Source organism: Eleutherodactylus coqui, chromosome 1, assembly GCF_035609145.1.
Source record: "Eleutherodactylus coqui strain aEleCoq1 chromosome 1, aEleCoq1.hap1, whole genome shotgun sequence".
Taxonomy (NCBI): Eukaryota; Metazoa; Chordata; class Amphibia; order Anura; family Eleutherodactylidae; genus Eleutherodactylus; species Eleutherodactylus coqui.
Window position 1 is genome coordinate 370163904 of NC_089837.1, and position 24719 is coordinate 370188622.

Sequence of the window (24719 nt, forward strand, 5' to 3'; positions counted from 1 at the left end):
ATACCCACAAATTCACATAATTCTCTTTTCATACCTACAAGCCAAACGTTACATTGAAAAGGTGCTTGCCAATATGTGACCAGGGGAGGGATTGTTGCCTGATAATATTTATCTGATCCGTCCCCCGCACATGAGGAGGAACGCAACAAAAATATACAATCTCCTCCATACGCCCATAGATCACACTACCTCTCTAATGGCCATTATTAAATGGACCATGGACATTCCAGATTTAACAATATCACAATTACTAAAGGCCTTGAAATATAGTTTGCGTGTTCTCCCCTCAAGCCGATATGTAGAGATGACCTTACAGGTTTACCATAGAGCATACATCACCCCTGCCCCCAGGGGATTTAAGATGGGAATATTCACAACCGATAATTGCTTTCACTGCTGGGGGAAGGAAGAGGGGTCTCCGCCATTGTTTGTGGGACTGCCCTATAGTTCAGACCTTTTGAACCAGAGTATATAGATTCACTACCACACATCTAACGTCGGCCTATCCGTTTAACCCGTTATGGGCAATTTTTGGACATATTAACCAGGACGAAATCAGATGTACATCAGGCAGTCTAAAACTATTGCACATGGTGGCTATGGCCGGGGTTAAAACAGTCCTGCAGATGTGGATTGATGTATCTCCCCCTCCCTTCTGACTTTTTTTTGGAAAAACCATCTTTCCTCATGCGCATGGATTGGGCGGAGGCAACATTAGCAAAAGAAGCACAGGTTCAAAATTTCTTTGAAACATGGGAAAGCTTCATTGAGATTTTGCCATGACAGGTAAAATGAGCTATTAGGGAGTCCTTTAAACGAACTTGAAGGTACTTGGAGAGAGTGGTGGTGGATGACCTGCCAATAAACACCACATAGGAGTGTTCTGGTACATGGGACGGGAGACCCAGCCGCCATGGTGTGGAAATAGGTCCTGGGACCTCCCCCATACCGAAATGGAGATAATAGCAAGAAGGGGTAAAAAATTTAAAAAACACTCAAAATATATCTAAGAATCATCTTGGCGTCAGACAGGTTAACCGTTATTGGTTATTAGAGGTCTGGTTGAAAGCCTCTGTTATTACCACCTCCCCTCCCAATTTTCCCTTCTTCCCACGCCCCCCTTTCCCCAATATGGGGAGAGGTTTGGAATGTATGTATCTAAGCTGGATTAGATAAATTATATAGAAAAACTCAGGAAAAATTATTATCTTTTATTGAACATTCATATTCATAATGTCATTGTAATACAACAAATATATTGCCAGTTTAGCCTTTATAATGTGATTTTTTTTAAAATTAAAAACATTTAAATATAAAGTAGTAGAACATGATAAACATTACATAAATTTGGTATCACCTTAATCCCACTGACGCATAGCATAGAGTTAACATGTAATTGTTACTGCACCATAAAAATAAGTCCCACCAAAAAATGGCACAATTGCATTTGTTCCATTGAGCCCCACTAAGATTTTTTTTTACGTTTTTCAATACATTATAGGGTACAGTAAATGATACTCTAAAAATACAACTCTTCCCACAAAAAGAAGCCCTCATACTGCTCTGTCAATGGAAAAAAGAAAAAGTTGTAGCTCTTGTAACACAAAGGGGAAAAAATGAGCACAAAAAACTAAAAAATGTTGATCATTGGGGGGGTATACTAATGTCTGTTCTAAGGATTCTTAGCCACACAACATGCAATAACACATCTCCTTTGTTGCCTGGTACTTTAATGATATTCTCATTCCAGAAAGGGCATTTTACATTACACCTCATAATAAGGCAGATTATATTTTGTAACTTGAATTCCTAACTGCTTAATATCAAATATTAATAATAAGTTACGATTACCATTATTTACAACAGTCAATTAAATATTTAATTATCAGATACCAGGTGTAACAACATTTATGACTTACTAAACTTCCCTTTTTAAGCAAACGAAAATTTCAGTTAGTACAAGACATAGATCATGATTCTGCAACTTCCTGTTGAAGTGCTAACCTCTGAACACGCAACTGGGTTGTTAAATCTTTTGAGCAAGAAAGATTAGCATCCATAGCTCTCTTCACTATCAGCTCATTATACAGTAAAAAGTTCTGAAGTCTTTTCCAGTAGCTGAAATCTTGGTTTAGAGCTTACTAGAGATACTTCTGTTACGGTAAGTCATTATTAACTATTCTTGTTTAGATAGTGTCATGGATAAACTATGATCAAAATTCTTAAAATACTAGTATTCCTATAAGGTAATGTCATTTATGTCGTTTCCATGCACTCAGTGAACGGTGACAACTCTATTTAGTGGAAGGAATGACTGTGTTATATAACGTCATAAACAATTTTGACTTATCGAATAAATGTGACAGGAAAACTCTTAATCTATAGGTGCTCCTTCCAGGAGTAGACTAATGTAGCTAGAAATAGTCCAAATGTTACGAAATATTTTTTGTTTGTTTTCCTTATTTTATTTGCCATATTGAACCTTAAGAATTGATTCATTTAGCATTGACATAGGATGAACAGTTTAGCACGTTATTTTATTTAGATGTTAACATCTAGATTTATATTTATACGTAGGGTCACAATGTTTATGTCTAATGTATTCCTAGAGTTCTATTGGCCTGATGTATGTCACAAGAGTGTGCATTTTGGGAAATATTTGGCTGTTAATATATTGGTGTACCTTTTTTTTCAAATGTACCAAAAAGTATAGCCTGCTATGGTCTTCAATATAACTAGATGCCGTAAAAAAAATCTGCAGTAACATTTTATATAGTGGGAGTCAATGGCAGATGAATGAGCCTGTGTAGGAACACAGATGTATATGTCTGGGGCATTCATTCACTTAGTGACACTATTCAAATACGTATTTTCAATATATTATATTGTTCCTGAATGTTTCACTAACTCTCTATTTGCTAGTTCTAACTTTAAAAAAAAAAATTAGTTTTATCCTATTATGCAACATAGATGCATTATGTATCACAGTATATTTAACTCATGTAGGTAGTCAAAGAAGAACAGGAGGAAAATCACCTAGCGCTCCCAAGGATAGACTGCTAAAAATCTTCCATCATGTATCGATCTTTTTTTATTGAAATGCAACGCGTTTCGGTTCGTCACCACAGAGCCTTTATAAAGCATGCTATCCTCGGGAGCCCTAGGTGATTTTCCTCTTGTTTTTCTTTGACTACCTACATATTGGGTCTTCCTCTGGAAGACACAAAAACACCAGGCGGCTCTCCTGATCCTTCAGGATAGAGGGAAGGACTGTGAAGGCATATCTTCTAATTTTCATACGCCTGTCGGGATGTAGAGGTACTACTGGGTACCGGGTAAGTCCCGTTAATCTCATGTTCTATTTTTATCTTAGTTTATCAAGTGGGGCGCTGTCCTTATTTCCTATATTTAACTCATTTGAGTCTATAATTTGTATATTTACATGGGCAGTTTGATGGCTGATTAATTTAAAAGAACACTACAAGACTATACCACTCTGTTGTGGTGCTAAGCGGACCTTACTCATGTGGCAAAAAAGGGAATTGATAATGTATTTGATACAAAATTTTGCCAAGTGTTTACTTTTTAGTTTTCCAAAAAAGTAAACACTTTCCATTTAAAAAATTTACAAAAAAATGACCAACGCTAAAATAGACGCCCATGCCACAATGTGCCTAGTAAATGGAAGCTATCCAAAGCCATAAAAATAATCCTATTTTTCATTTATATACTTGCAGCCTTTTGCTTACCTGCTCTTAAAGTTTGCAAAAAAATATTGCACCCCAAAACTTTATCACCATGTACAGATGCCGCATAGATGTCAGGTAAGACATAATTTACATTACCTTTCTACATCTAGGGCTTCTGACCCAGATTACATCTGAATCCCCCCAAATGTGATTCAGACAGAACTATAGGCCTCTATTAATGAAAAGGAGATCAATCAGGGCTCCACTTGAGCAACTTTCTGTAAGCTTCTGCTTTTGTGCCAGAGAGAATATAACATAATTGAGTTATAAATAATAATGTAGTTAACTGCTGTCCCAATTCAATTTAATATAACCTTCCCAGCAGTGTAAAACAATTAAATGACAGAAATATATAAAACATTTAGAATTTAGATATTTTTTCACAGCACTGCGCTCTTCATATTTGCTAATATTCATGTGAGCCTCAGAGTGAGCAGGGGTTTCTAATACTTAAACATTTATGACTTTTCCTTAGTCTGATTGGTGGCGGTCCAAGCTTAGATCCTCCCCACCCCGCCAATCAGCACAATAAAGAAGCATACAGTATGGCTCACTTACCAGCAATCATGTCATAACTTTTAACTGGTTTGATTTAGTATCATTTACGCTAGAGAAAGATTTAGTCAGTATAGAAGTAAATTGATTAAGTCCTATGGGATGTCACAAATGAAGTAGAATGAAACTAGACCCCGTGATGCATTATTGACAACTGATATTTATACATTTTTTTCTTGAGTGTTGTTGGGTGTGTATTTGTGTCTGAACATGTGTGTGTTGTCCCTGTCAACTATATAGGAAAAAGTAATCAATGTGTGAGTGATACACCTGTTGTGAGAAAACATGATATGGAAATTAAAGCTGCTAATTGCTACAATACAGAAAGCATACTGTAAGGCCTCCCTCACACAGGTGATGCGGTAAGCACCACAATTTAAATTACGGCGCTTTGCTGCGTTTTACTTTCGTTTTCAGACACTGGCATTTAGCACTCCTCATCATTGATGGAGCGCTAAATGCTCAAGGATAGAACAGCACCGCTCGAAAATTGCGGTGCCGAAAAGCTCTGGGATAGAGCAGCTGTCTGAGAGATCCAATTTAAAAACAATGGGCGCGTTATACTGTGATTAGCGGTAAAAAGTCTGAGGGAGGCCTAACACTAAATAGAGGGCACAGAACGCTTTTACAATGTGCATTTAGGGAACATACAATCATTGTTTTTTGTAACAACAGATTACGGTTTCAAATTTTTCAAAACAAAGTATAAGGAAACTTTTTTAAGTACGTTACCGTAACAAACACAACAGTACAACCTGAAAATCTCTCCCTATGAGTTAGGCCTCCTTCAGACGAGCGTATGCAACTTCATGCTAGCGGCATCATGCTTGAAAATCTTGTGAAAAGAAAAACAGCACAATCACGTTGTGATTTAAATAAGCGCTTTTACGCCCATTCTCATGGGGCAGCTGCGGTGTGTTAGCAAAGATATACTCTGCAGTGCAGAAATCCCTTGGTCGGCAGAATCCTTGGAATGACTTCTAATGCTAAACTGGAGCCAGCCTTAATCTTTTTCCAGCGTTGGACACAGCTAAACTCCCTCCCTCTCCCATTTTTCAGCTCCCATAGGAGTCTATGGGAGCTTCCAGCATATCTCGGCAAAAAGAAAGGGCAAGACCTATCTTTTCCGGCAGCGTATAAAATCAGTCACTGTTTTCGGTCGCCAATGTCCTATTTTTCCCTGCGCGATGTACATGGCTATAAATTTCTCACTTAAATGAATACATTGAATTCTTATTCTTCAGATGGTTGCGATTTTTATCACGGCTAAGTTAGCCACGTAAAAACGCTTGTGTGAATAAGGCCTTATTAGAGGAATATGAGCAAACTGAGTTATCATTAAGAACTTGAATCTTGCTTCAGCGAAGAGAGCTGGGTCTTTTGCAGTGCTAATGTATTTTCTGGAAGTTCCACTATACCAGTTTCTGCTTCCTGTGATTTATTTTTGCACATTGAGTACATTTTCAGAAAGCGAAGCCAATAATCTCTATTCGGCTGTGTTATATAACTTTGTACAATGTGCCACTGATTATCAGCATATCCAAAATGAAATAATGTAAGTACACATAAATGTCCTCAAAGCCATCAAAATTCAGATTGTTATAGAATTGCATAAGTATTAAAAACTAATTTTAGCAAGCTTGGCAATATTGCTTATTTACAGATTTGACTAGCTGATGAATATTTCTGATAGGCGCACATCTTTCATCAAGCTAGTGAAGGCAAAAGGATCAGAACAGTTGATTGCATATGGCAAAATATTCTGTTACATATTTGATGTATGTGCTAAGAAATTTTTTTATGTATAAATGGCCTGTATGCATGCAAGTGTATGAGATAGTTTCATACGTTGCCCATAGACTCCCATTGTAAAAGAAGAACACATACTGCAGTAGGTTTTTGTGAGATGCTGCTGTATTGAAAATCTTTGAGTATAGTTAATAAACAGATATACAAATAAATACCAACCAGATAAAGGACATTAGGACACACTTTTGGTGCACCTCAGGTCTACAGAAGACTGTAGACACTATAGAATAAACACAATCAGCATTTCATTGGGCATATACCAAATATACGTTGCAAACTGTGTGACTAGAGCCTATTCCCAGCAAGGACTAAATATTTCTTTATAATAAATAATGGGCTTAAAGGGGTCATCAGAATTGAAAAAAAATTGAAAAAAATTTCAAATAGTAGCCATTTGTATAAAGCATAAAAACAATCAGTATGCAACTTTTCTTTCCACAAGAGATCCAGTGCTGAAAAACTTGCGGTATCCCATTAGTCTATATGTGAGCAGCAAGGATGTTTTGTACTGTTTGTGATTGCAGCAGCCAATTAATGCTGACGTGCCGTATCCCTGGAATCATGGCTCCCATCGCTGGGCAATGATGCCAGTAGTTTGGCATGTGAGCACCACAGCTACTAATTGGGTGCTATGATCACATGCTGACCACTGGTGAAGAAAGATTGAGAAGCCTTCAGGAGTACAAGTACTAGATGGCCACAGGAAACAACTACTGCTTCTTTTTTGCTTTATACCGATGGTAGAAAGTTTTCTTTTTTTCTTTTTTAAGCTGGATAACTTTTCTACAAGATTCTACATTTCAATTTTGGCATTTGTTTCCCATCATTCAACTAAAGTTGACAAACTATAGTTAGTCTTATGCACTCTTTGTCAAAAACAATAAATCAAGCTACTCGGAGGCATTGTCTTTTTGATGCAAAACTCGGCTTGCAGTTACATCTCAGGCAGATAAACAAAAGATTAGAGTTGTGGCGTGATTAGATGGATGAGCTTGCAACTTGAGGCCCTAAAAAAGTGATTCCATCCTTGGCCTATAAAAAGGCTCTCAGAAGCTCCTTCTGTATAGTGAGCTTGTTGACCAATTGACCAGTTGACATACCTCTATTATGTAATCAAAGAGATTTCACCCAGTTAAGTTTGAGAGGGGGCGTGCTATTGGTTCCATCATTACAGGCCCCTGTGTCTGTAGGAACCATTTCCAGGCACTTGGCTGAAGGACACTTGGTCTCACGGCACCCATTCCATGTACTGCCTTTGACACCTAGCCAACATTGCCTTAATCCCTTCCTTATGTCTACTTTACAATCACACAATAAAGTTGCATTCGATTCTGACAACTCCTTCTGTGGGGGTGGATTTTTTTGACAATGAGTGTATTTTATGTACTGATATTTGGTGATCAATAGAGTATTTAGTCTTGTTAGCATGTGGTTGTGGTATATTAAACAGCGCATACACTAATAATCCAGTGGCTGATGATATGGATGGTGTAACGGTGGGTGGGTATAATCTCTATGATGAGATTATACCCACCCATCATTACGAGCCCTCTTGCTTATGAGTAGAGATGAGCGAGCATACTCGCTAAGGACAATTACTCTATTGAGCATTGACCTTAGCGAGTACCTCCCTGCTCGGAAGAAAAGGTTTGGCTGCCGGCGCGGATGAGAGGTGAGTTGCGGCAGTGAGCAGGGGGGAGTGGGGGGGGGGGGGGGGAGAGGGAGAGAGAGATCTCCTGTCTGTTCCTCCCTGCTCTCTCCCACTGCCGGCAGCCGAATCTTTTCTTCCGAGCGGGCAGGTACTCGCTAAGAGCAATGCTCGATCGATTAATTGCCCTTAGTAAGTATGCTCGCTCATCTCTACTTATGAGCCCTCTTAATCTGGACCTTTCAGTTATTAGTGGCATTTAAAGAAGATTTCCACCTAAAACATAAAATTGCTCATATACTAATTAATCAGTGTCCTTTGGTTGTGTCTGGTGTTGCTGTTAAGCTTGTTTGAAGTGAATGAAGCTGAGATTCAATACTATACATAACCGTGAACAGCCATGGCTCTATTGGTGTAATCCTCTACAACTCTTTTAATTGATTTTTTTTTACCCGCAAAGAAATTGGCTAGTTTTACTGTTTATGAAGTATGTCCATATTGACTGCTATGAGTCTCCCGTTCTTCACTTATGTAAACTATATCAGGAGTGCCTCGACTTTGTGAAAATGAGATCTAGGTTTTCTTCAGTCACAAAAAGCCCATTGCATACCAAAGCCCTTGATAATAAGAATTATTCTTTACCCAGGTTTCCGAACTGATTATAAATGAGTAGATCTACAATACGTCTGCCGTTAAGTCTCACCACGGCTGTAAAACGTCTACAATGCAAACCCCAACCTTATGTCATTTTCAACACTTATGATATCAATGAAACTGATATTACTTCTAACCGAAGAATAAAGCCAAAGGGGCCAACGTCTAAAGAGGAATTCTATCATTGAATACAGAAGCTTTATTATCTTATTCCGGATATCAGTGAAAAATTTCATCGTAAGTAATTTTTATCTTATTGTATATATACATATACCTAATAGGTACGGAAAATGTTTGGGGATAGCTTTACTTGGCACAGGTCAAGAATTGGGTTTCTGAGATTTAGAAGGCAAAATACCACATTATCAAAAATCTATATATATAAAATTGAATGTATGTCTGTGTGCGTGTCTGTTTGTCCTTTATGCGCTACTACACCATTCATCCGATCGCCATGAAACTTTGGGAAGTTGTTGAGTACACTCCTGGGAAGATTATAGGCATAGTACAAATATTCTATGATAAATGGCGCGTGCGTGAGCGTCGTCGACGGTTACGACCCCCACGTAGATCGTTCGATTTCCATCATTGCCACTAATTCTCTCACTTCCCGATGTCGTAGAAACATGAAATTTGGCACGAGTATTGACTATGTCATAAATAGGAAAACGTAATAGGTCCCAACTCGATTATTCAATTCTATGCGCAAAAGAATTAGCGTCCAAATTTTACGTACGGAATCTAATTTTCTCGCTTCCCAATGTCATAAAAACTCGAAATTTGGCATGAGCATTGATTATGTCATAAATAGGAAAACTTAATAGGCCCCAACTCGATTATTCAATTTTAAGCGCAAAAGAATTAGCATCCAAATTTTACGTACGGAATCTAATTCTCTCGCTTCCCAATGTAATAGAAACTTGAAATTTGGCAGGAGCGTTGATTATGTCATAAATAGGAAAAGCTAGTGGGTCCCAACTCGATTATTCAGTTCTATGCGCAAAAGAATTGGCGTCCAAATTTTACGTACGGAATCGAATTTTCTCACTTCCCAATGTCATAGAAACTTGAAATTTGGCACGAGCATTGATTATGTCATAAATAGGAAACGTTAATGGGTCCCAAATCGATTATTCAATTCTAAGCGCCAAAGAATTAGCGTCCAAATTTTATGTACGGAATCTAATTTTCTCGCTTCCCAATGTAATAGAAACTTGAAATATGGCACGAGCATTGATTATGTCATAAATAGGAAAAGTTAATGGGTCCCAACTCGATTATTTAATTCTAAGCGCAAAAGAATTGGCGTCCAAATTTTACGTACGGAATCTAATTTTCTCGCTTCCCAATGTCATAGAAACTTGAAATTTGGCACGAGCATTGATTATGTCATAAATAGGAAAAGTTAATGGGTCCCAACTCGATTATTCAATCCTAAGCGCAAAAGAATTAGCGTCCAAATTTTATGTACGGAATCTAGCGTCCAAATTTTACGTACGGAATCTAATTCTCTCGCTTCCCAATGTCATAAAAACTCGAAATTTGGCACGAGCATTGATTATGTCATAAATAGGAAAAGTTAATAGGTCCCAACTTGATTATTCAATTCTATGCGCAAAAGCATGCGGAATGTAATTTTCTCACTTTCCAATGTCATAGAAACGCGAAATTTGGCACGAGCATTGATTATGTCATAAATAGGAAAAGCTAATGGGTCCCAACTCCATTATTCAATTCTATGCACAAAAGAATTAGCGTCCAAATTTTACGTACGGAATCTAATTCTCTCTCTTCACGGTGTGATAGAAACTCGAAATTTGGCAAGAGCATTGATTATGTCATAAATAGGAAAAGCTAATGGGTCCCAACTCGATTATTCAATCCTAAGCGCAAAATTTGGCACGAGCATTGATTATGTCATAAATAGGATATTGAAAATGCTGAGGTAAAATAAAAGCTGTGCTGTGATTGGTTGCTATATATTATACCGCTGAGGTAAAATGAATGCTGCGCTGTGATTGGTTGCTATGTTTTATATTGCTGAAACAGAATAAAAGTTGCGCTGTGATTGGTTGTTATTTCTCTTACTGCTGACGTAACATGAAAGCTGCACTGTGATTGGTTGTTATATTTTATACTGCTGAGGTAACATATAAGCTGCGCTGTGATTGGGTGTTATATATTATAAAGCTGAGGTAACATGTAAGCTGTGCTGTGATTGGTTGTTATATATTATACCCCTGTGGTAACCTAAAAAAGCTGCGCTGTGATTGCTTGTTATCTAGATATATAAAAACGAATGTATGTATGTATGTATGTCTGTCTTCGCAGCAACGCGCCACGGGTAAGCTAGTTCTCAATAAAAAATATTGTACACTTCCAAAATTGTGATATCACTAACATGCCAGTGTCCTTCCCAATCCTAGAATTTTCATTTTGTTTGCTCTCTAATCTGTCTAAACTGATTGAAAACTGAAAAATACAATCAGTTCTTTCATCACCATTTTTCCCGTTATTTATCTATTGCTTCTTATTTAGATAGAGCAATTTGTATTTTCCATAACATTGTGCAAGCAATACAACTTCCCTACCATCTTAAAACTATCTTGCCACAAACATGGGGAGAACATAAAAACTCTCTGCAGGAGTTGCTGACAGTCAAGCCTCAGTGCTCACCACTGAACTAGGGTTCTACAATGGGTGACAGAATAAAAGAACTGGTGCAATTGCCGCTCAATGTATTTCTTGAACTTGATGCAAGTGAGTGCAATCTTTACTTAGATTGGCACATAAAACATCAGTCTAAGTAAATCTATTCCCCTTATTGTTTTGATGGGAAGAACAGTATAATCTGTGGCAGTAATGTTGCAGTCTAAAATACCAGAACTTTTACAAAATATAGACGGACCTAATTATTAGTCAATGTGACTCATCACGATTCTTTGGGATCCATTTTATTTTAAAGCGCTCCTCTGGTTTAAGGACAAAATTCTGGGACTGGAGGCAAAGGCTGCATATTACCTAAAGTTGTTTGTTTTTGCTGACCCGCTGATCCATGGTTCCAGGACTGGTTTTCAGCTACCCAGTATGATGGCAGCAAATTTCTACCTAACTAATGCACACTGCGCTGCATTCTGATTGACCAGTGTTGATCAAGTGAGGAGCTTTGGCCAATCAGAGAGCAGGTATAGTGCATTGGTAGTCTAACATAACCAATGCACTGTGGGGATTAAGTAATCTGAAGATTATGCTGGCCATTTTAGATGGCTGTAAATGGGATTTGGAACCAGTAGATCAGATGGACAGCAAAGAAGAAAAATTGCAGCTAAGAAATCCCCCAACCCTTCCAGTCCTGGGATAGAAGGAGGGTTCCTTTATGTGAAGTCTATGTGTGTAAAAACTGATCCCAACTATAGTTTATATCAGTTTCAGTAAAAAAATCAGGCTGCATGATTTTTTTTGTGAACCTAGCTTAAGATTCACATACAAAATAACATATAATGATCACTTTGAGTTCAACTTGGCTTGCTGGTTTACTTGGCTATGTTCAGATTTGCATTCAGGCATTCTATTTTATTTTTCTGTTACGGGAAAAGGAAAATGGAACGCCAGCTGGTGGCAGAACAGTCCTACGATGGGAACAAATGAACCCTATTGACAGTAATGGGGTCTGCTTTTATCACCAGACAAAATAGCGCAGCATTCTTAGCATGAAAACAACATGTAGTAATAATACAACATTTAATATAAACACAACATATCACTACAAAATCACGTCATGGTCTTTCAACTTAATAGATACATTTGAAACATTTACTAAATTAAATTCAGTCTGTAAATTATTTATATAAAATGTAAGTTAAATCCAAATATATGTTTTGCTCAATAAGTATAATACGCACTCATTGACCAAATAAACTAACACACCAAGAAGGATTTCTTTGAATCAAATGGAACTTTATATGAGAGAATGCAATGATGATATATGTAAACGATAAAGGATATTTATTGGGGAAACCTGTACAATTCAGAGGAGACTCTAGTACCCTGTTGGGCCAGTGCTATCCTGAATACATGATGATACAGTCAGACATGGAGGCATATAGGCTCCATATGTTATCCTGCAGTGTATTTGCCCACAGATGTTGCAACTAGGCCTCTAGATCCTGCACACTTGTAGGGTGCTGAAGGTGGCATCCCAGAAGGTCCGATAAATGCTCTATCAGTGATAAATCTGCCAACCAGGCAGGCCAAGGAAGGGGGGAAGGGTCTCACTACAACAGATTCTAAATGCGGAATCTGTGATTTGCAGAAGATCCGTAGTGAAACGTAGGCATTGAAAGCCATGTAGTTTGGATTTTTCCTTCACACTCACGGATATGAATTGCGTATTCTGCGAGTGGAAGAAAAATTGCAGTATTCTCTATTTTGCCACGGACTCCACGCAGATGGCCCGCTAATGAAGTCCGACCCGCAACTCATATGCAAATAACATTGTGTATGGGCTGCGGGAACCCGTGTCATCGCTAAGTAACATCGTGGGAAATACAGACAAAGAAAAACAAAACTATTCTGCGCATGACAGCCTGTGAGCCACCGCGATCATCTGCAATACAGTTCAAGCAGGTACGCAGGGTCACCGGTTGGGCTCACAGCCAGAATCTGCCGCAAGTCTCTTGCATGTGGAATCTGACCCGTTCATGTGAGCCCAGCTGAAGTGTGGTAACCTGGTGGAGGCATTCCTGGGAAATTCTTGCTCCGTATGTGAGCATTATCCTGCTGAAGAATAATGCTGGATCTGCTTGCACTTGTTAGTGGGTTGAAAGAACTTCTCTATCGGTGGTCTGCCTGGGCCATTCAGAGTTTGCTTGCCATATGAGTGTGCCCTCACCACTGCTCCCAATGCCTCCAAACATCTTGGTCAAAATAGCCTACTTCTTTCATTTCAGTGATGTGCCCAAGGGCTGCCCCACCTATGAGGTGAGTTAAGCACTTTGCTTCTTCTTAAATGCAGGGGGCGGCAATTCCACTGCCTGCATTTGCAGTGGTTTGCACTGCTGCCTGGGATTAGTGGGCTGCTGGAACAGGCCTTCTAGTCCTCTAGCTGAATATGAAGTTAATTGCATCCACGCCTTTAAGATGTGGATACAATCAACAGAAGTAGCCCTGGTGCAGGAAGCCCCGCTAGGCTTCCTGTTCCATTGACAAGTGTCTTCTATGTGATGCAGGTGGCGCGATGATATCATGTTGACCAGAAGAAGCCATGTGGAAGAAGGAAGGTGTCGTGGGATTGTTTGGGAGGTGACAGCCCTTATTATTTTTATATGGGGGATATTATGGCCGCTACACAGGACATTATGAATAGTATTGCAGGGGACATTATGGCTGCTTTTACATTAAACATTTTGGCTATTTATTATGATAAGGGGCATTATTGCTTCTACTGCATGTGACATTATGGCTACTACTACAGAGGACATTATAGCTATTACTACAGGGGACATGATGGCTATTTATTTCTATAGGGGGACAGTATGGCTACTTATTACTACAGGGAATATTTTGAATATTTATTACTACAAGAGGACAATATGGCTATTTAACATAGTAACATAGTATGTTAAGCCAAAAAAAGACATACATTCATCCAGTTAAGCCTACAAGCCCCCCTCCCTAATGTTGACCCAGAAAAAAGGCAAACAACACCAATGAGGCAGAAACCAATTTTTCTCAATTAAGGAAAAAAAAATTCTTCCTAACTACAACTTTGGCAATCAGAATAATCCCTGAATCACCAACCCTTCTAAAGTAATTAGTGATTATAACATGTAATATTGTAATGCTCAAGAAAGGCATCCAGGCTCTTCTTAAACTCTTTAATCTAAATCACCATCAGCACGTCCTCAGGCAGAGAGTTCTATAGTCTCACTGCTTTTACAGTAAAGAACCCCCTTCTATGTTGGTATAGAAATCTTTCCTCTAGACGTAGAGGGCGCATCCTTGCTACAGTCACAGTCCTTGGTATAAATAGATAATGGGAGAGATTTCTGTATTGACCCCTGATATATTTATACATAGTTATTAGGTCGCCCCTCAGACTTCTTTTTCCCTAAACTAAATACCCTTAATTTTGATAATCTCTCTGGTCCATTTATTACTTTAGTTGCCCGCCTTTGAACCCACTTAAATTCTGTTATGTCCTTCTTGAGTACCAGTGTCCAAAACTGTACACAATATTCCATGTGTGGTCTGACCAGTGATTTATTACTACTGCTAGGGTATTACTATAGTAGCTATTTATTAATAATACAGGGAGACCCTATGGCTATATATTCCTACAGGATTACTGTACAGCTATTTATTACTACAGGGGGCAGTATGGCTATTTATTATTACAGGGGGACAGTATGGCTATTTTTTACTACAGGGGGACAGTATGGCTGCTTATTTACTACAGGAGGACGGTGCAGCTTGTTATTCATTACTCAGGGGATAATGTGAGTAGCACTGTTAGGGCACAGTGAGACGATCATGTTTTGTCCATGGCAAATAAACGCTTCTAAAAGAGCCAATAGGTTCTTACAGAAGAGTTCATATGCAAGGAATTTACAGTGCAAAATGGCACGCACCTAAAAAAGATAAAACATGCACTATGTTTGCTGCGCGCCCACAGGAGTTTCCACTGACTCCTATGAGAGCAATAGATTGGCAATAGATTCCCCCGCTGCATACGGCAGGGCATTTTAAAGATGCTTATGGCCAAAAGCACCTTTTAAATGTCCCGCTGTTAATGCCTGTTAGTTCACGCGGGGAGGAGGGGACTCCCCGAGGGTTCCGTTAATCCCCGTGGGGACTGACAAGATTTTACAATGGGACATTTAGCACCTTTTAAATGTCCTGCTGTAAGCCGCAATGTATTCCTACTGCCCCCCCTGCTGGGCAATTTCCCAGCTGTGGGGGGCAGTAGTGGACTCCCCCACCTCTCTCCTCAAGGGAATTCTCTATAGCAGGGAGAGCAAAAGTACAAAGAAGGTCAAAGCCTAAAAACCCCAGTGCTCAAGGTAGTAAAACAGAAATTGGTAAACTGTGAAGAACTTACTTCACAGAGGTGCCTCAGATGAGTGCACCCCTAATCCAGAAAAGCCGTAGAATATCAGGTCCAGGTCCAGCATGAAGAAAGTTGTCAGTGTCACAATACACGGTTACAAGTGCTTTATTGACAGTAGGAAAAGTAAATACGACGCATTTCATCTCAAGAGTGAGCCTTTTTCAAGCATGCAAAACATGAGGAATAAAGTCATATATATATATATATATATATATATATATATAAAAATTACAAATAAAATAATTGGATACCTTGTGAGCATCTTAGTCATGTCAGCCGGTTTCCCCGAGGTCGGGGCGTCTATTGATGAAGTTGCAAGCTTGTCTTAGCGGGGAGAGAGAGGGAGGTGGGGTTACAGGGCTTCCCCAGAGAGCATGGGAGGGGGTGGGGCTAACAGGACCTGCCCCTAGCCACACCCCTCCATGATTTGTTATGGAGATTCTCTGTGTGAATTTCTATAGCTAACCATGGATGGGTGTGACTAGGGAAGGGGCTAGGGGGTAGGGCCCCTTTCTGCACTACAGGGACATCCCTTGGGATTTCCCCATATCAGAGAGACACAGGGCTGCTATGGGGGATTTCCCCAGAGCAGGGACAGTGAGCGGAGCTATGGGGGGTTTTCCTTGCTCTGGGGAAAGCCCAAAGCCCTGCAGGGCTTCTTCTATCTCTTCGTGGAGCAGCTGCGCATATGAAACGTTGCCCAGTTTTCTGCAGCGTGTTTTTTTGCGCACATATAATTACTTCCTGACTCCATAATGGCAGCCAGAGTAATCCCTGGATCAACATTTCAGATCAACAACCCTGCTGGTCACCTAATGTCTATATCCTGTAATATCATAGCAATCTAGAAAGACATTTAGTCCCCTCTTAAACTCCTTTATGGATTTTACCATCACAACGTCCTCAGGCAGAGAGTTCCACAGTCTTTTTTACTCTTGCAGTAAAGAACCCCCTTCTATGTTGTTGATGAAACCTGCTTTCTTCTAGACATAGCAGATGCCCTCTTGTTACTGTAGCAGTCCTGGGTATAAACAGATCATGGGAGAGATCCTTGTATTGTTCCCTAATGTATTTATACATAGTTATTTGATCGCCCCTTAACCGTCTTTTTTCCAGGGTAAATAATCCCAATTTTAATAGCCTCTCTGCATATTTCAGTCTTCCCATTTCATTTGTTAAATTAGTTGCCCTTCCAGAGCTGTACACAGTATTCCATGTGAGGCCTGACAAGTGCCTTATATAGTGGAAGAATAGTGTTCTCGGCCCTCGCCCCTATACCTTTTTTAATACACCCCAAGACTTTAGTTGCTTTTGCAGCAGCTGATTGGCATTGATTGCTCCAGTTAAATCTACAGTCCACTAGTACCCTCAGGTCTTTTTCATTATCACTTTTCCCTAGCAGTACCCCATTAGGCTGTATTGGTGACATCTGTTACTCCTGCTCATGTGCATTACCTTACATTTATGAATATTGAACTTCATTTACCATTTTTCTACCCAAGCTTATCTAGGTCCTTTTGTAGCCGCACATTGTCCTCCATTGTATTAATTGTCTTATCATCTGCAAATATTGATATTTTACTGTGCAGCCCCTCTAGGTGATTGATAAATATATTGAACAGAATGGGGCCTAATACTGAACTCTGTGACACCCCACTAGCAACGGTGGTCCAATCAGAGTATGAACCATTTATTACCACCCACTGTTTTCTATCTCCGAGCCAGTTCCTTACCCAGATACACAAGCTGTCTTATTTTATACATTAACCTATTATGCGGCACAGTGTCAAATGCTTTAGAGAAATCCAGATATATGAGATCAATAGACTCTCCCTTGTCAAGCCTAGAACTTACTTCATTGTAAAAGCTGATCAGATTGGTCTGACATGATCGACCCCTCATGAACCCCTGCAGGTGAGGAGTTATTCTATTGTTATCCTTGAGGTATTCTAGGATGGCGTCTCTCAGAAACCCTTAGAATATTTTTCCAATTATTGAAGAGAGACTTACCGGCCTGTATTTACCAGGCTCTCTTTTAGACCCCTTTTTGTATATTGGAACCACATTGGCAATGTGCCAATCCACTGGTACAACCCCGGTCTCAATAGTGTCCATAAATATAAGAAATAGTCGTCTAGCTATCATATCACCTAGTTCCCTTAGAACCCTTGGGTGTATTCTATCTGGGCTCGGCAAGTTATCGATTTTAATCCTCTTTAACTGTCTCTGCACTTCCTCCTGTGTTAGGCATGTTATATTTAGCAGGGGGTTCGTTTTATTTCCCTGCATCTCGTGTGACATTTCTTTTTCATTCGTAAATACACTTGAAAAAAAAACTATTTAATTAATAATTAATTAGGTAATTAGGATGTTTTTAAACTTCCCTCATTTGTCGTCTGTACTGTTATTAATGAGGATGTTGTCCCAATTAATGTCACGGGATTTCCTTTCAACCAACCGAATGCAGAAACAGTGCGTCTGCATTTGGGATCACAGCACTCAATATAAGTACAATGTTTGGGGTTCTTTGTGACAGGCTGATCCTCCCGATGGCACTTTGTACAGAAGTGTACAATGACATGAAACTAATCAGGTAAGTTAATGAGCTGCAGGCAAAAGTACCTGCCTTTTAATTTATATGAGCTAGTTGGGAAGGGTTAAATATCTACTTCCACAAATGCTGCCATATTCCGTCTAGTATTTGATATTTATTTCCTGTTGCCTGTATAACTCCAGTCTATTTCACAGTGGTATACACAAATTGTCATCAATGTTGTCAGTGCCTGTCCCTAATTGGGCATACACACATTTGGGTCAATTTCTTAGCAAAAAGAAAATTTACTGGTATGATTAAGGGGGGGGGGGGGTGAAAGGAAGCCCACCCAATAATTGGGATACAAATTACATTTTCTAATGTTCTTATTGAGCTACTAAACTGCCACAATCTCATTTTCGGCTGACATTGAGTTGTTTCAAAGATCTAGGTATGTATATCTCATCTATAGACACAATGTACATAAACAAACAACGTAATCCAATTTGTTGAAGTCAGTGAGATGGGGTTTTAAAAACCAAATAATTCTTATAAAAGCTAACAAAAACAATTTTAGACTGTGCTCCCACTAGTCTGATATTCAGCGGAATGTCCACAGCGGACATTCCACTGCAGATTAGCTACAGAATGCCCGCTTCCAAACCCGCACCATTTGGGTGAGGGTGAATTCCGCAGTGGACATGTCGACATAATTGACATGTCGTGGATTTTAATGCGTCACTCTCCGCACAGGTTTTCTGCGGCTTATTTCCACAGCTTGTGGACAAGACCTTCAGGGTCCCCATGGAAATCCTGCGGCAATTCCATCCCATGGGAGTGCAGCCTAAAGGCAAGAAAACATAAAATAGAAACAACTAAAAGTATTTCCATAGACAGGGCAGTAGAAGCAGTCACACACCTGACTCTGGGCCCTGCATAGACCCAAATGTTCTACTATCGCATATGAAGACACCACTGCTATAATTGTAAAATGGTAGCTGGACTCCTTGTTACAGATTTTGCACTGTGGTCCAGGAGCTTTAACCCAAAACTGAGCATCTTTGATGGTATGTTCACTATTGATGAGCGAGTATACTCGCTAAAGGCAATTGCTCGAGCAAGCATTGCCTTTAGCGAGTCCCTGCCCACTCAAGACGAAATTGTCATCAATGTTGTCAGTGCCTGTCCCTAATTGGGCATACACACATTTGGGTCAATTTCTTAGCAAAAAGAAAATTTACTGGTATGATTAAGGGGGGGGGGGGGGGGTGAAAGGAAGCCCACCCAATAATTGGGATACAAATTACATTTTCTAATGTTCTTATTGAGCTACTAAACTGCCACAATCTCATTTTCGGCTGACATTGAGTTGTTTCAAAGATCTAGGTATGTATATCTCATCTATAGACACAATGTACATAAACAAACAACGTAATCCAATTTGTTGAAGTCAGAGAGATGGGGTTTTAAAAACCAAATAATTCTTATAAAAGCTAACAAAAACAATTTTAGACTGTGCTCCCACTAGTCTGATATTCAGCGGAATGTCCACAGCGGACATTCCACTGCAGATTAGCTACAGAATGCCCGCTTCCAAACCCGCACCATTTGGGTGAGGGTGAATTCCGCAGTGGACATGTCGACATAATTGACATGTCGTGGATTTTAATGCGTCACTCTCCGCACAGGTTTTCTGCGGCTTATTTCCACAGCTTGTGGACAAGACCTTCAGGGTCCCCATGGAAATCCTGCGGCAATTCCATCCCATGGGAGTGCAGCCTAAAGGCAAGAAAACATAAAATAGAAACAACTAAAAGTATTTCCATAGACAGGGCAGTAGAAGCAGTCACACACCTGACTCTGGGCCCTGCATAGACCCAAATGTTCTACTATCGCATATGAAGACACCACTGCTATAATTGTAAAATGGTAGCTGGACTCCTTGTTACAGATTTTGCACTGTGGTCCAGGAGCTTTAACCCAAAACTGAGCATCTTTGATGGTATGTTCACTATTGATGAGCGAGTATACTCGCTAAAGGCAATTGCTCGAGCAAGCATTGCCTTTAGCGAGTCCCTGCCCACTCAAGACGAAAGGTTCAGGTGCCGGCGCTGGGGAGCGGTGAGTAGCGGCAGTCAGCAGGAGGGAGCGGGGGGGAGAGAGGGAGAGAGAGATCTCCCCTCCGTTCCGCCCCGCTCTCCCCCGCAGCTCCCTGCCCGCCGCCGGCACCCGAACCTTTTGTCTCGAGCGGGCAGGTACTCGCTAAGGGCAATGCTCGCTCGAGCAATTGCCCTTAGCGAGTATACTCGCTCATCTCTAATGTTCACACAGCAGAAAATTAGCTGCAAATCTGATGCAGAATCTGCGCTGATTCCACATCAAATCTGCAGCAAATATATGCCTCTGGGATTTGTGGGTATACATGTGCATAGCTACAGTAGAGATTTCTGCCGCGGTTTTGAGAAGTTAAAAAATCTGATGTGGATTCCACTGTGTTAAGATATCCCTATATGTTTCAATTGATTTAAGTTTACTGCTTTCTAACTCAACAAATTATTGTTTACCTATTTTATTACTTTAGGCTAATGTATATTGATTTTTTTTTTCAGGATAAAATGTTAACCCATCTGAGGAAGGAATACTTCATACTCGTTATAATATCGTGTTTCCTTGGATTTTTCAGTGCTTTGTCAACCAACAAGACCATTCCATGCTCTATTACAGAACAGAGTAATAGTGTGGTTTTTGACTGCAGTGCTCGTAGTCTGAAAACAGTTCCACTTCCTATTGACTACAAATCCCATTCTGTTGAACTGTTATTAACAGAAAACCTCATAGAGACCATAGATACATCATCTTTTCAAGAATGGCAAAATCTTACAAAAATAGACTTAAGCTTGAATCACTATTCAAAGTCAAGACTGAAACATCCCAATTATTGCAAAAGAGGCCTTGAGATCAGCAATGGGACATTTTCCAACCTGACAAAACTAGAGCAGTTAATCATAGACAATAACTATTTATGTGAAATTCCTTCAGGATTGCCAGACAGTATAACGATATTGAGCTTGCAGTATAACTACATTGAATCAATCAACAGGACAAGTTTCTTAAGCATTAGGCATCTGAGGAAACTCTATTTGGGACATAACTGCTATTATGGTAATAAATGCCCTGGTGCAATGGACATTGAAAATGGGACTTTCACAGACCTGAAGGTATTGAATGTGTTGAACTTGTCATTTAACAACTTAACAAGTGTGCCACGCGACTTGCCTTCATCACTGAAAGAACTTTATTTAAGCAATAACAGGATAAAAGTCATTCACCAAGATGACTTTAAAAATCTAGTTAACTTAGAAATTCTTTTTCTAAGTGGGAATTGTCCACGATGTTATAATGCCGCATATCCCTGTGAACCATGCCCTGGAGGAGCTTCCATTGAAATAGATAGCTTTGCTTTTCAAAACCTTGTAAACCTTAGTGTGCTTCATTTAGGCAGCACATCTTTGAGATCCATCAAAAAAACATGGTTTCAGAACACAACTCAGTTGAAAGAATTAAATCTTAAATTAAATTATTTAGTGGACGAAATTTCAACTGGAGACTTTTTTCATTACTTACCTTCCTTAGAGATACTTGACTTGTCTTTTAATTACAAATTTAGATCTTATCCAAAAAATATTAACATTTCTGAAAACTTTTCAGAATTAGTATCGCTTCGAGAGCTGCATATGAGCGGTTATGTATTTCAAGATATAACATCCGAAAACTTGGCCCCACTCACAAAACTAAAAAAACTGACTGTCATAGATCTAGGGATCAATTTCATTAGGAATGTTGATTTTGAACTATTTAAGGACATTCAAAGTCTTTCCCTCATTTATTTATCTGAGAATAGAATATCTCCTTTTTCTGAAATCACTAACAGAAGCAAAGATCTGCAGAATTTTTATACTAGTCAGTCCAAACCAAAACAGCCACAATTTTCTTTTATTTTACAGTATGATACCAAAATGTCTCCAGAAATCATTACTCCACTTAATCAACTTGTTAAACCCCAGTGTAGTGAATACGGCAAAACATTGGATATGAGCTTAAATAGTATTTTCTTCATTGATCCAGAAGAATTTAAATCATTTAAAGATATTGCTTGTTTAAATTTGTCTTGCAATGGAATTGGTCAGGATTTAAATGGATCCGAATTTATCCATTTTCCAAACCTAGCATATTTAGATTTGTCATACAATAAACTTGACTTTGCTTCCTTTGGTGCTTTTCAAGAATTAAAACAATTGGAAGTCTTGGATTTGAGTTATAACAAGCACTATTTTATTGTAGAAGGCGTAACTCATCATCTGAAATTCATAGAAAATCTTCACAAGCTTAGTATTCTAAATTTAAGCTGGAATGAAATCTCTACTCTAACAGAGTATGAAATCAAAAGCCATTCTTTGAAAGAATTTAGGTTTGCAGGAAATCACTTGGATGTCCTATGGAAAAAGGGAGACAAACGCTACTTAAGTCTATTTCAGCAATTTACCAATCTTTCAGTGCTTGACATCTCATACAACAGGCTTCAAATAATACCCGATGAAGCACCTAAAAACCTACCTCGAAACCTTTCTGAGTTGTATTTAAACCATAATGGCTTACAGTTTTTTGCTTGGAAGGATTTGGAATGCTTTAAGAACTTGAAGGTCCTTGACCTAAGTCATAATAGACTAACAATGATTGGACATTTAAGCAATTATACAGATTCCTTGCAAACACTTATCATTAGTCACAACTCAATCCAAACATTAGCAGAAGGCTTTCTTCTAAAAGCTATGAGTCTTGATCATCTTGATTTAAGCTCCAATCTTATTCAGTCCATTAATAAGTCAATATTTTTATCTGGAAGTGATAATTATTTGAAGAGTTTAAAACTGAAAGGAAACCCATTTGATTGTTCCTGTGAAATCATTGACCTTGTGCAGTGGATCCTGAAAAACAACGTCACCATCCCACGGCTGGCCACTGATGTTACTTGTGCCACACCGAAAAACTGGAAAAAGAGAGGAATTGTATATTTTGACATACATGCCTGTAATTTGGACAGGATAGCAATGCTGCTGTTTCTAATATCATCATTGGTAACTGTTACATTTACTGTATTACCGATTGTGAAACATTTGTTTTTTTGGGACGTGTGGTATATGTGCCACTGGTTCAAGGCAAAGCTCAAACGTTACAAGGTTTGTTCTTCAGAATGTGTGTATGATGCATTTATCACATATGATGAGACAGATCCAGCCGTTACTGACTGGGTTTATAATGAATTATGTCACCAGATTGAGTACAAAGGAAATAAGAGCATACTTCTCTGCTTAGAAGAAAGAGACTGGGAGCCGGGAAAAGCTGTTATTGACAATATTACACAAAGTATTAACCAAAGTAAAAAGACGTTATTTGTCCTCACAAAAAAATACATAAGTAAAGGAAAGTTCAAGACAGCTTTCTACTTGGCCATGCAAAAACTGATGGATGAGAATATGGATGTAATTGTTATAGTCCTTCTGCAGCCTGTTCTGCAAAATTCCCAGTACCTGAGGCTCAAGAAGAAAATCTGTAAGAGTTCCATCTTGGAATGGCCTAAAAATCCCAAGGCAATCCCCTTATTTTGGCAAAAAATGAAAAATGTATTATTAACAGAAAACTACACCAGATACAACAATATGTATACTGATTATATTGCTATGTAGAGGTAAAATCTCATTAAAATGTGATATGCTCGATGCTGAAATGTATCACAAGCAGTCTTGAAAGTTTTGTGTTGTTGGAAGAACTATTACCCGATGCATGAGGTTCCAGAAGATGGACCTACAGTTAACAGCTAATCGACAGGAAAAAATGTTTTGCTGAGACAGGACCTTTAATGGAATTGAAACCACGGATTGGTCTTACAAATACTAATTTAATAAGACAGTATGAATATTCTTTTCTCGGATAGTTTTCTTGCTATGCATTTGTGTTTAATTAATACTTTTTCCTATAATTAATTAACTGCAATTGTTGTTATTCCAATTATACATACATTACATGTAACTCATCCTCCTCACATAGCGAAACATGTTAAAGCAGGGGCGTAACTATAGAGGATACAAGGAATGTGTTTGCACCCAGGCCCATGAGCCTTAGGGAACCCATAAGGCCTCTCTTCTCGATATAGCGAGCCCATGACTATGAATAAAGTATTATAGTTGTGGGCCCTGTTACAGGCTTTGCATTGGGGCCCAGAAGATTCAGGTTACGCCTCTGTGTTAAAGCTTTAAATGTCATGTTGAGATGCAAATTTGCTCATTAGAATAGTTTACACTTCATTCAACTATGGTTCTCACATTGCTCCCACTGAGGAGGCAGCAACATTTATATACTCCCTTAGGTCTTCTACCTTTTGTGTTCACCATGTAGTTTGTAAGTGGACAGGCTCTATCTTAAGATATCTTATTTGCATGGTTTCTACATTTCAGTGCTATGAATGATTGTTATAACTTTATTACTTATAAATGCTTTATAATGTACATCTCCATGGAAAATGATGGGGAAATGTTAATAAATGAACAATTACTGGTAATAAATATTTAAAGTGAGTTGTTTTCATGAAGCATGCTTTTAGTCAGC

The 24719-nt window shown here is 39.0% G+C and overlaps 1 protein-coding gene across 3 annotated transcripts; it reads left to right on the forward strand.

Moving 5' to 3' along the window:
* The first annotated feature begins 2017 nt into the window (after positions 1 to 2017).
* On the forward strand, positions 2018 to 24660 carry LOC136578163 (toll-like receptor 8). Of its 3 annotated transcripts, XM_066578032.1 has the most exons (4): positions 2018 to 2161; positions 3738 to 3824; positions 8408 to 8652; positions 20666 to 24660. In XM_066578032.1, exon 4 carries the CDS (start codon positions 20672 to 20674, stop codon positions 23798 to 23800), a length of 3129 nt encoding a protein of 1042 aa, XP_066434129.1. In that variant the 5' UTR covers positions 2018 to 2161; positions 3738 to 3824; positions 8408 to 8652; positions 20666 to 20671; the 3' UTR covers positions 23801 to 24660. The 3 variants fall into 3 exon arrangements, with proteins under 3 accessions (XP_066434129.1, XP_066434128.1, XP_066434130.1); XM_066578031.1 differs by lacking the exon at positions 3738 to 3824; XM_066578033.1 differs by lacking the exons at positions 3738 to 3824; positions 8408 to 8652.
* The last annotated feature ends 59 nt before the right edge of the window (positions 24661 to 24719 follow it).

Coding starts and splice junctions, on each gene's coding strand:
- LOC136578163 (XM_066578032.1), top strand. CDS start 20,672: ATGTTAACCCATCTGAGGAAGGAATACTTCATACTCGTTATAATATCG.